The sequence below is a fragment of the Amblyomma mixtum genome, chromosome 2 (assembly GCF_055824585.1).
Source record: "Amblyomma mixtum isolate Tamu chromosome 2, ASM5582458v1, whole genome shotgun sequence".
In the NCBI taxonomy this organism is placed as follows: Eukaryota; Metazoa; Arthropoda; class Arachnida; order Ixodida; family Ixodidae; genus Amblyomma; species Amblyomma mixtum.
Window position 1 is genome coordinate 205,887,488 of NC_143013.1, and position 13,237 is coordinate 205,900,724.

At 44.3% G+C, this 13,237-nt stretch overlaps 1 protein-coding gene across 1 annotated transcript; it reads right to left on the reverse strand.

The window, feature by feature from the left end:
* Positions 1 to 3,053: 3,053 nt before the first annotated feature.
* Positions 3,054 to 11,105, reverse strand: LOC149362335 (uncharacterized). Its single transcript, XM_089568267.1, has 4 exons — positions 11,094 to 11,105; positions 6,199 to 7,191; positions 5,000 to 5,111; positions 3,054 to 3,149 (listed from the first exon to the last, which is right to left on the reverse strand). The coding sequence occupies exons 1-4, from the start codon at positions 11,103 to 11,105 to the stop codon at positions 3,076 to 3,078; spliced, it is 1,191 nt and encodes a 396-aa protein (XP_089424393.1). The 3' UTR covers positions 3,054 to 3,075.
* Between the last annotated feature and the right edge of the window lie 2,132 nt (positions 11,106 to 13,237).

Here is a 13,237-nt window from a genome sequence, read left to right on the forward strand (position 1 = left end):
AGCTGCGTGAAAGTGTGGAAGTTAAGCTGAAAACGATCTGGCTCCCGTGAGAAAGTCGGAAAGAGGAAAACATATTGCGTTAGAGCTGCGCTGGCTGGACTGTACAGAACAAAGACCCACACGTACTGGTAGTACACGAATAAGTGTAGGCCGGTTTTTTGAAGTGAGCGTAGTTCTAACATTGCAATCGCACGAGCTAACCCTGTTACAAGTAGAGATGCCGTGTTTTCGGTATCCGTTAAACTCCGTTAAATTCCGAAAAATGACCCTCGCGGCATTTTGATATGAATGCTGGAAAACCAATAAACACTGATTTTCAGCCGTCCTTGAAGAAAAGAATGCCAGTTTCAAGTGAAGAAATGTACTCTACTTTTTTTTTCTCTAGTTCACCCGGAACACAGCCGCAATGAACTGTCCTTGGTACCATTCCTTTCAATCGAAACCAAATTCTGTTGTCGCGTTCCTTTGTCTTCTCTTTACCAGCGTGACGGTTTTCAAGTGTGTAGGTCAGGCATAAGTTTCCTGTAACAAGGAACGCAACAGGACACGAGAGTACCCAGGACAAGCTCCCCACCCGACAAAATCTTCTGCTCTTTCCGCTCAGCAGTGCTTCAATAATGGCTGCGTTTGGGCGAGTTGGTTAGACATGTTAAACCTGGAAAGCGCAATAAAAACAACGGAAAACAGAAAGAGACAGACACACGAGCGCTCGTGTGTCTGTCTCTTTCTGTTGTCCGTTGTTTTTATTGCGCTTTCCAGGTTTAACATCAGCAGTGCTTACAGGCTCCAGGGGAATACGGCGGGATTTTCACATTGCCTGCACGTCTCTCTCATTGCCAGTTTGGCAACTTGCCACTGTGGTTCCCCTGAGAGCTGGTACTTTTTTTTTAGCGTTCATTCATGTTCTTGGTTTCTGGAGAACAATCAAACAAAAGGTGAAAAGCTCGAGAGCGTGCTAGCAGTACTCGCTATCCCCGAAGACATGACTGTATATATAGTTTTTGTGAAGTGTAATCACGTGGTATAGAACATCGAAGCAATAAACACAACAATAAAATCATTGGAATCAGAGGAGGCACTTGTCTGCCGCGTGTACTCAATCCTGGTTCATCTAGCCTGCACCTTCACTGGTCAATACCTTCCTGAATGGTCAGCGTTTGGTGCGAAGACCGATATATTCGCTACTCGAGAAGCTATGAAGTCCGCGAGAAATATATACGCAGCTTCCGCGAAAACTCACTTGATAGCGATGACTTATGGCATCAAGTGCAAGTTGTGGACCCGTCCATAGAGCAGGAATTGATGACAAAGAAGTCTTTAATGGATTATTTTAGCCTGCTGTGAGCTCTGCAGACCACCCGTTTTTGAAAGAAGGATCTCAGAATAATCGCTGTTCAAAATTACATCTGCTGACGTTTGCTTTCACAGCTTATGTAGAGCGCGCTGTAAAGTACGGCCGGTCTTGTTAAAACCATCTCTTGATTTTCCTGCCGTCCCCCCGTCAAGCGCAAATGTAAAACGTGTGCTTTCTGACCGCATTCCTCCGATGGCTGACAAATCTCTCAATGTACGTGTCCATTTTTTTTTCACTACGTGTAAATATAACATTTTATACTCTTTAAAGCCTTATAGTTCCATTACGAGAAAATCCGGCGCCGTGCGTTCGTCGTTCCAAGTATTTGCGTGTATATGTACTACATACACTGCAGACAATCCAAGCGATGCCATCACTGGCAAAGGCTCAATGCGGTGGCAATATTCCCAACTACATTCGCGCCAAAATTTTGAATAACCTTATGTCGTGCAGCGTTCCGTTGCTGTCATAGCATTTCTCTTTTATTTTTACTCGTTTGGGCATTAATTCATTGGGTAGGGTGTTTGGTATGTGTTTAATAAAAAAATTCAGGTGCGTTATATTTTCTCCAGTAACTATACAGCCGCTTTACAACACCTATCCCGATAAACGCCGGTTTCTCTCCGGCATTGAAAGTAGAAAGCGAAAATCATCGAACCAAAGAGAAAAAATAAACACCATATAACCCCCAAATGGAAAAAAAAGAAATACTGAAAACACGGAACCCTAGGTTTTTTAGTGAAACGCCTTAGCAACGAAATAAAGCACCCAAGCGCTTTCCAAGAGGCGCCATATGGTGCGTGTGTCATTATTCCAGAGGACGAGGCAAGCACAAGGGCCCCTGCCTCATTCCAGATAGAGGCAATTGCAGGCCAAATATATTCAGGGTGTTTCACGCAACTTGAACCAAAGATTACAAAAAAAAAGGGTTGCTGCGTAGCTAGGTGAAACCAACGACATGTTGTTGCTCACTGTGCACTCTAAGAAAAAAAGGTGTGATCTTAGTCTTTTTGAGGGGTAAAACACTTGTCGCTGAGCTGACACCTTTTTGGGGGTAAGGTTACGCTGTTTCTTGGAGACTAAGTATTTATGCTCTCGCACATATAGTAATGTTACGCTCTAATAGCCTAAGCTTGCACTGACATAAGAAAAGTAACTTTAAACCAGTTAGGTATAACATTACGCCGTTCTAAAAGGGGTAAATGTTAGCCTGAGGAAAGCATAAACATATCCTAGCATGCAAGGTGCAAGTTTGCACCTTTAGCAGGTAAATTTATGCTACGTATAGAAGTGCAAAGTTACTTTGTCAAAGACTAAACTTATACCGTCATAAACAGAGCAAAGTTTGCACCCCTGTGGTGCAAGCTTTATACCCTTATATGATGGATAAAGTTACCCTTCTAGTGGTACAAAGTAATGCCCTACTGCAAGGGGTATCTATGCACTACTCGGTGGTGTATTTATACTGTCCACACGAGAGCATTATTACCCTTCTGTAGCGTAAACCTGCCCACTGAATGCAGAACTAAAGTTGACCCATATGGTAGAAGCCCGAGTCTTTCTGGAAGTGCAGGCAGTGTCAAAATGTTGCGACGAATCTTTCATGTGAGATGGTCTGTGTCATTGTGTGTTCAGGTGCAGGTACTACTGCAGAATGTACACAAAGAATTCATAAACGAATGGGAGAAAGAAACATACCGTCATATTTATTTTGCCACATGCTACACCACATTACAGCAATGACCCTGGCAGTCTTCTTCATACAGGTGGAGGCAGTATGTACCATGTATTTGACCTGCACAGAGAAGAAAACATATAATGAATTTTGCAACCACAAAGCTCAGACGACGTAAACCACACAAAAGGCAGGGATAAATGGAAATGCATGAAAACAATGCCACAAGTGCAGGCTTCTGTTTATTATTGAGAACCAAAATCAGAAAAGATATGCAGGAAAAACAAAACATGTCCTAAATGGCAGCTACTTAATCACTCACATATGCTGACATTATCACAAGCACACTGGCTTCTCAGGAAAAATTCAGACTATTGTGCCCAGCTGCACGGTCAGGCTGTAGGCATCCCGGATGCCAGACTAAGAAGAGGGTCATATCGAGAAACAGAAAAACATGTGCATGAAATGGAAGCTACTAAAAGGTGATACTAAAATGAAATGCCGTTTAACAAACCCTTCCCTCCATTCTCGTGTTTTTATTTCTCCGTATCTAGAGTGGTTAAGGTCTCATGCAGCCCTTGCTATTAGCAACAATATGTCTCTGGTCTCTGATGCCATTATATGTTTTGTTGCCCATACAGTGAATTTTCTTCCTAAAAGGGAAGTGTAGGTGATTATCTGAGCATCAATGAGTGATACTTCCAACTGTAATTTTCCCTGCATATATTACCTGTGAATTCATTTCCAATTAGCAAACAGCAGGAAGCTTGTCCCTGTGATGGCATTTTTGGGTGCATTCCATTGTCACAGCCTTTCGATACAGTTTAAATACCTGGTGAAAGGCCTATGCACAAAGGCTATGCACTATAAATCTTAGTGTACCACTCCTGGAAAACAAAGAAAAGCTTTCGGCTAAATGTGAAATAATAGCAAGGGCAACTTACACATCTAAAGAATTGTCTCCATGCATGAGGTAACGTCATACCCAAAAAATTATTTGGACCACATTATAATACAGATACTTTTTATTCACGTTCATAGCCTGTTTCATACTACACCTCTACATTATGCCTGTGCAAGAAGCTTTGGTTATGGACTGGCCTTCACTGACAGACTACATTAACTACACAAGCAGCATAGAACAGTCTCCTTCTAAAGCACTATTTTTGCTTGAGGAAATTACAAATCTCGTCTTTTTATTTAGACAGTGCTGCTTCATCCAATGCTTGCAGCATATGCAGCAGCAGTAATTCTCATGAATTACATTTTGCTGGCACAATAGAATGTTACCTTTACACATCTTTTCAGATGCTTAGCATAATGAAATTGTAAACACTGACTGACAGCATTCAAGAATGGCTATTAAAACAGTTGCCTTCCATATCTGCTGTCACATGCAGGGAACGTGAGCTTAATTAAATTTTAAGTTCACTCCGATGTGAAATAAAACTAATATGGATTCATGTGAGTAGTTGGAAATTATTCACATCAGTGAACAGCACCTTCCTACCCAAAAAGAAAGTGTGAACAGTGCAAAGAAGATTAACAGCCTCACGTAGCTGCATATCACATTAAGCTTCACATGCATAAACGGTGCTAGTCATATTAGCTTGGTAGCATGCCACCCTGCCAAGCATTACCATAATTGTGTCATTTTTTTCTGACGTCAGCAACATGGATTGTAGGCAGCGCCTCTCAAACTAATTCAATATGAAATCTTTGCTGAAGTCCAGCCTACTTTTGCAGAAAAAAAACTGCATTTATACTTCATGCCATAAAAAGTGGTCACAATTAATCAAACCATTATTCAGAAATTCTTCCAGAACTAAGTCCTCGAAAACATTGAAAAGCTCTAAAATCTCTGTAATAGAATGGCTGCAGCTGTGCAACATAGCATACTATGTTCACGGATGGACATCAAGTGATGATGAACTTGCAACAATGTCCCAATTACATAAAAACATACATACCACACACATCTAGTCCCGGCCACTTGTACGGTTTTGAAGAATCCAGGCTGAACTTCGGTGCTAGGAGTGACAATGGTTGTGCACCTTTGCATCCCTCCTTCTCCCAGGTGCACTGCAATAGAGGCGTCATTTATAGCGTTAGTGTAATGGTTAGTGATAACTTATATGTTCATTAAACCACGTAATGGCAGCACACATGCTCAAAAAACTACAGGAATATTTTGAAAATAACAAACAACTTTTTCCAAATTTTATCCATTACAGCACTTGCCACATATTTATAAGAGGCATAATTGACGCAATGCACTGGCACAGTAAGCCTACACAAACTTCCACAGCACAATGGCCTATTACCAGTGAATTGCCACTAAGTGCCTAATATAATTAACATATTTTCTAACAGCCACTGCAGAAAAAAGAAAGAACTATACTGCTACTGCTTACGAGATTGACAGTATTCATTACAGAATTTTTGTTTCGTTGACAGATTACAGCAGTGCAACCAAAATCCTTATTGTTCTAAACAGAAAAGCTTAGATACTAGCGTATTCTTCTATTCAACCTCTTAGAGCGACATCAAACCTAAAGTCTCCCTCTTTCACAAGAGAATACAAGAGCACAAAAAGAGGTGACATAGACTGTACGCTTTTGTGAGCTAATGTTTGGCCACCAACTAGCCCCGACCTTTTCACTAGTAAAAAGAACTAAACAAGTTCACTTTTCTCTATTAGTTCTCAGCCTGAGTGAAGAGCCAGTTACATATCAACTTAACACCATTAGCAAGCGCATCTTGCCATTCGAATGCAGTAGAACTGCTGGCATGATAAGTCACATTCTGGGTTAGCAAAAATATTGCAAGGTGTAAGCGAAAACGGCCGCATGCCAGGAAGCGCAGAGCACAAATGAGCTGCTAATTTCGTGCCTATGCATAAATAAATTTCACGTTTACTGTTTTATCGTTTGCTTGCTAGTCCGTGATAAAGAAAAAAAAATTGACGCCGTCCATTCGCAAAAAAAAAAAAGCGGCCTGGCAGAAGGAGTTGCCTTGCAGCGCTAAAATTATAAAGGGATTATGGTCCAATAAGAATCACATATACAGTGCTGCAGTAGATGTGAGCACTGCGCGCAGTACGTGCCACAGAAGCGCGCACCCTAATTTACTCGCCCCTTTCTGAACGGAGACTGCGGCTTGGACTTACCTTACTGAATGGTCGTGAGCAGGGACAAATACTTGGCGTTGAAGAGACGACCGGCAATGTTCTTTCGCACGGCAGACGAAGGATCACGGCCTGCAGCGAAAGAAAGCATGAGAAAGACGCCGGCAGATTGCGCCGCTGCGATCGTGTGTTGTACAGACAGATTGCGCCGCTGCGATCGTGTGTTGTACACGATAGGCTCCCTCCGGCCGCACGCGACCGGCTCAAAACAAGAAAATAGCAACAAGCAGCGGCTCGCGCACACAATCCATGATAAAAAAATCTGTACTGAACACACCATAACTTGATGGCAGGAAACAACCCGTATGACCAAACGAAAATGTCACTTACTTGTACGGTTGAAATTGGGCGCAAAGAATCCGTACGATGAGGGCGCCGCGACGATCTGGCGTGCGCTGTTTCTTTCAGACGTTGACTCTTTCGCGAAGATGTCGCCCACTGCAGCGTCACACATCGATGAAGCTTGCACGATGAAGTAATCGCTGAACAGAACCTAAACGCACACAGGCCCGTACTACAAGATGAAAAGAGGAATGCGCGTCGCGACTTGCACGACGGCACCCAGGCGCGGTAAACAGAGGCTTCGTCTTCGACTCTACGCGAGCGGCCATTCCAAATAGACAGGCACGTGACCTGAAGAGAGAGAAGGGAGAAACCACGAGAAACTACAACCCATCGCCAGCCATCGCTTCCAAAGCTTGCTTCGCACCATAGAGGAATTACAGAGGAGGTTTTCCTTCCTCCATGCTTCGTGCCTGCCTTTCGTTCCGCCGGACCCCGCGCTTCCCCTCTTTTCCTTTTCTCCGCTGACTGAAAGAACGTCTGCGTTCCCAGTAGTGTCCCAAGGTCAAGCCGCCCGCGTGCGGGCGACAACCTTTGGTCGTTGCAATGTGCTGGTAGCTTATTATTTTTGCATGCGCCTCTCTGCCCTTGTGGCACGTATTTTTCCGCGCTTTCGGCGTGCGCACAACTCTTCTGTTATCGGAGACAACGAGCGCGGCGAGACTCGTCTTGTCAGTCCTTGCAGTATCCCTTTGAACCTTTTAATGCAGCCAGCTATTACGCAGTATGAATTACGCAGATGCTGCCGTAAATGTGTGGCGTATGCAACAGAATAGTTTTCAGAGCAGCTGCAGCTTAAAGTTACGAGCATCATTCGGAAGTTCTCGTCAGCTCTCATTTACTACCGCGTACAGAAGGCACTGCGAAATATATATCAATAAACTGCCCTTCCTGTACTTCTAAATCTGTCATAGAACCGGCTAAAAAAGCGATGTAAATGCTGCAGCATTATTGATTCAATGTCAGGCACAGTAACAGTTTTAAATACTGATATTGCCGCGTGATATTGCTGCGAGAAATTTCAACTTTCTTTTGTGCTTATGGGGCCGCACGTGTGAGGAGAATCCGAAGAAAGAAAAACCGCTCTGTTCAAAAATAGTTTAACTCAATCGAAATAGATACAGCTGTAGAAATATTGATTTAATAAAGCCGCATCGAGTGATCAGAAGCGTCAGGCAAACAAAGGGGATTCACAACATTTGAACATTTGAGGAAGATGGCGCAGAAGAGGGCTTCAAACGACAGTCGACAACTGCTGATGCAGCAGTCCTCACCTCTCATCGTTCCAGTGTTCGCGAAGTTCTCAAAATATTTTCAAAATGGGTCAACAGAGCAGAAATGGAGCACTGCCAGCGCTATGCCAGCAAGCACTATTATACGCGCTTTCATTTTATTCAATATAGGCAGTTGCCACCGCTGGATTTATGCTTTTGTTAAAGATTGGTTCGTCAGTGCGATACAATGTGTCCTTTAGCTCAGTTTTATTTGTGCGTACAAGACAAAAATCTCAGTCATCCGAAGCAACTTACGATGATGAAGGAAAACCTGCCAGTTTATACACCGTAGTTTCATTTATTTTCGAGCTTGGGTCTTCGGGCTGCGTCTATCTAGTGCAATGTACTGTTTAGTGCTTATCATTAGCCTCTAAAAGAAAGAGTTATTTCCTGACGCATGAACCATTCCATAAGAATTCACAATGCACTGCCTCAATATAAGCGCCTCGATTACTGTTTCCTCTGGCACCCGGTTTGTTGCGGAATTCCATGCTTCCATAGCGCTACAGTTCGAAAAAAAAAATTGGAGGCAGTCAACTTCATTTCTGAATATCAGTACTATACTTGACTGCATTAAAGCTGCGCGGAACAACCTAAAAGCTAAAAGTTACGCACACGTACACTGAGTTTAAGCTAATTTCTGCTCTTGTAGGCGTGCAGCACAATTTCATACGCAAGAGAAGTTAGAATAGACTTAAATCGCGTTGGTCACCTCGCTCCCTGTTTATCAATTTAAAATAAGCTGAAATTGAATTGCTTCTATGTGAAACACATGTACGCGCCAAAACATGATCAGGAAATGCAGCTATCTCGAAAACTGATTACTATGGGCTTCGCTATCTTGTGCCGAGAGAAAGGATCCGTACACTTGTTGGAAAGGAAACGCAGAAATGTCTTTTACACTGCGTTGAGGAGTTTCCGAGCAGATGTACAAATGCTGGTGATCTCATAGTAGACCAGCAAAAGTGCGACTCTGAGACCTGGCTCGTGTCTTGGTAAAAGTGCTCTAAACAAAAATGTACCTATACATATATGGAATGGTCAGGCCACGTTCACAACTCAGTTCAGATGCAGAATTATTCCTTCCCTAGTTTCTTGCATTTTTGTTTTTCAGCGTTGTCAGTATTAGTGGTGAAGATCACGCGTTTATCAGCGAGTAGGGCTCTTTTTTGTTGTTGAAATGGAGCAGAAATATGAGAGTGCATTTTATTCGGGATTTGCGTTACATTGCATCTTCAGCTAACATAAAATTACAGCGTCAACAATCTCGCTCGTTCGTCTGATTTTGATTTATTAACTTGTATGCATGTTAACCTGAACCCTTTCTGTTATTCGCCTGTTATTTGCTCAGGAACATGTGCCACAACGAGGGGTTATTCGAAAAGCAGTGCACGTTATTCGAAATTGTACGGAGGGAATTAACCGCCCTGGTACTTATCGTACGCTATTAGAAAATGAAGCGCGGACTAATAGAGCTTACGCTGGCTGTGAAGCAAAACTGTTCCTTTTAAAGCTTTTATTACCTCTTTAATAAAAGCTTAACCACAAGCCGAAATTATAAGTGCAATAATTTTCATGCCTCTGGTGTGTTGAAGCGCTAAACTGTTGATTTCGTTCAGAGCTGCGATTGGTCAGAGGAGTAACACAGCACCGATCATGCCGTCTGTCTTTGCTGACTTACTTCTTTTTTAAAATGATATCCAATCATGAGTATGAAAGCACATGCACCGAATATTAGTGATTATTTTGGTCGTTAGCAACCAAGAGCATGTTTGCATGCGTGATGGTTGTCGTGGCCGATCGCGGCCAATGCACCTTTTTTCAGTAACGTTTGGTGCATCCGCCAAGCCGCTTCGTCCGCCATTATTGCCGACCATGTCAGGCGGAGATGGGCAGAAGATCGCTGTACGTGTTCTTCGAAGAAATAGCTTCTGGTCCCTTGAAGAAGCGAGGAGGCGCGGTCAGTGTCGCCAGCGTGGGTGAAAGGATCAATGCAGTGGGGGAGCGTGAGCCAGCATAGCTTTTAACTATTGTCCTCAAAATAACCCCGCCACCCCGCTTTCGGGAGAGGGCCATCTTCGAGAGGGAGGGGAGGCGGTGAGGGCTGCATACTTTGCTGTACAGCGTCTTCGCGCAGAGGGAACACAGCTGGTTTGAAGAGTAAAAAAGGGGGTAAGTTTTCTGAAAGAGACTAACGGCCTCCACCACCTCCACACGGGTGTAACGATGCACTCTGCAAAGTGCTTCTTTAGTCCATGCGCCTTCAGATAGCATAAGTCGTGAAGATGCACCCTTCTTACACCCTTTTTTCTTAGAGTGTGTGGCGCTCCTCAGAGTATTTCTTATTTTCGCTTAATTAGTTACTTATTTAAGATCAATTATACATAATTTTAACGTTTACTGTAAGGGAACGTGCATTTTGTTAAGTTGTACAGGGGCGTTACGAAAGAACCGATCCAGTTTTTTGTAGCAACGTAAGTGGCCCTTTTTTCGAGTTTTCATGGAATGCTCGCTAAATATGAAAAAGAAAAAACACTTCATTGCGCTCTCGCGCTACTGCATTGTAGCGCTGCCAAGCGCGTTCTGAATGAAGCGTGCGCGCTCACCTTCTGGAAGTGAGCAGTCGACGCCGCTCTTAGCATAATCTTGAAAGTGCGATCAGCACATTCTTCCAGCATGGAAAGCGCACGGCGTGATCTGCCAATTGCGATAGGGCTTTTATGAGACATCGCGCAGGCAAACCAAAAAATGAAGTAAGCATAGGCCCTAAGCAAAACTCTGTGCGTCAGCTTTTCTTCAGAGCAAAAGCCCCTTTACCATGGCAAGGCGGACCGTCCCAGGGGGAGAAGCTGGGTGCAGCGCTAAAGTCTCCTATTCCACGCTTTATGCTCATGTACACTAGGCTTGTGTCTTAAGGTGTTCGTGCTGTAACTGAGATTGAAGCTTATGACACATGTTTCTTGTTAGCCGATATGACAATGCCCCGGCTGATTCTGAAACCGTTTCTGGCGTGCAGAAACTAGTTTCAGACAAAAAAAAATTGAGCTAAAAATTACTTTCGTAACACAAAAAACAATTAGCGTTATGTAGGACGTTTACTAAACGCAATAACGAGGCTACCTCAATTTCTGGCTCCTCAACGCAAATGTATTTTTTCGTGGCTGTTTGTTCAGTTCACTCTCCATCTAACCACTGTCCAGGCTCGTGAGCTTATCTCGTCCTATCTATGCCCATTTACCTCATCTTTCACAGTTTAGATACCTTCCCGACCATGTTGTTAATGATAGCAACTGTCAGGCTTTTAGGGCTCCGCTCTCTGATTATCGCAGCAAAATCTTGTCCCGTTGTCTCGAAAAAGTTCTGTGCCGCTTATGGGACGTTTAGTCAGGTCTTATGTGATGTGTATACTTGCAGTAATTTTTGACAAATCATCGCTCGAAGTCGCACGAAGAAGGCACAGAGCCCTGTTAGCCGCGACCCGACTTTTCCTTTTCTTGCACGCCAACAAAGGGAGCACGGAGGGCAGCCGCACAGCCAGCCCGCCTTGAACACGCTGGGTGAGAAAAGAAAAAATAAACGCAATACGGCTGGTTTTGTTGACACACAGGCTGAGGACACGTGGTTTCCGAAGCTTCCACCAATTACGTGGCCGCAGAAAGGTCTTGCTCCCCATGGCAGTGGAACAACAGCGACCTGATGCGATCAAAGTTTTTTTTTTTTTACCCAGTCGAGGCTTCTTAGTGTTCGCCTAGGTCCGTCTTTATGTCTGGAGTTTTCTTGACCTTAAAGGTACCCTGCGACGTAGATAAAGCATGGGGTCTTTATTCTTTGTATGCAGAGTAAGGGACATTGTGAGTCCCGAACGCGCAATGAGATCACCGAAATCATAATATTTGATATTTTAATCTTCGCCAGAAATGCTTGCTTCGAGCCGATGGCGTCGCAACGCGGCGGCCATTTGTGGCAGCGGAAATGAGGTGGCATCCAGATAGGGCGCTGCCGTTCCCATTGGTTGGGCGTCCAGTTTGCATATTGTTCCTTTATACTTGCGAAATAGATCCAAAATATTATGTCTCTGAGTACTAAAAGCTTTTTGGATGCCACAAAAACTGGAAAGAAGCAGGGAAAGCGAACGAAAACTAACAAGAATACAGCTAGGGGCGACACTTTCCATTCCGCTTCAAACCTTCGTGGCGGCCAGCGCTGTTCAAAAAACGTTGGCTCAAACCAGGAAGCGCGCGCGTCGAGACCGGCCGTGACCATACCAAGACGGCAGCGAAAAAAAAGCCAGTCGACACACCTTGCCCAAAATTGTGAAGAGAAAGGCCGGACAGGAGACGGTAGTCGAGTTTGGGGGGGAGGGGGCTACTGCCGACAGACTTCCAGTCCGACTAAAAAAGAAACTTCGGGGAGCTTCCTTTGTTATTAGCCACCCCTGCCCTGACTACGGTGCCGCGTATACGAGGGGGGAGGGGGGGAGGGGGGGGGGGAGACGCCGTCAAAATGCGCGGCTGTCTACAGCCCCGACAAAGCAACAACTGCATGCACGCTTCCGCTGCGTGTGCGCTAGGCGCGGTTCTGATTGGTAGCGCCCAATCTCGGCACTGGGTGAGTTAAATGGGCAAGTGGAATGCGTTTTCGCCTGAGCTTTTCATTTTGAATTTTCAGAGTGGAATAACTTTCGTTTGCGTGTTCCGATTTCAATAATTCTTTTTGCTCTGGTCTCTGGAAAGCATGGCGAATCTATTTAATGATATTAACTGGTACTGAGGAAATCACCGCGGTGCCCCTTTAAATAAAATTAACTAAAAGAAAATACCTTACGGACTGAGTGGGTTACGAATCCGGACGGCGCGATTAGATTAGTTTTGCTGGCCACTGCATCAGACCACTACATCACTGCCTTTTGTTCTATGTACATGAACCATGTTCAAACCATATGGAAAGCAGTAGCAGATCGACATGACACGTAATACGACACACCTCAGCAGCACAGCACTCGCTCTTACATCACCGCAGCCGAACATCCCGTGTCCTAAACTACCCGTCTCTCGCGCTGTGCTTTGGGCATCTTCTGCATCAACTTGCAGCCGTGATCAGTGGATTCGAATATCGAAACCGCAGTGCTAACACACCTAATTCGCATTTGCTGTAGCCACGACAAATGGACCAAAATTTATTTTTGTGCCACTCTTTGTGCCGTGCACTGCTCTCTTCACAAAGCTGGTGGCAGTCCTGCGTAACCAGGACGTCAGAGAATGCAACTGATTCTCTCCAAAAACTCTGATGGGATTTTTGGGAAATGTTTGACCGCATCAGTCAGGAGTGGCACATTAGCAGCTGTAAGGGTTTTTTTTTTTTTTTTTACGTGAGCCGGCAAGGATGCGTTCATGCATGAGACCTTT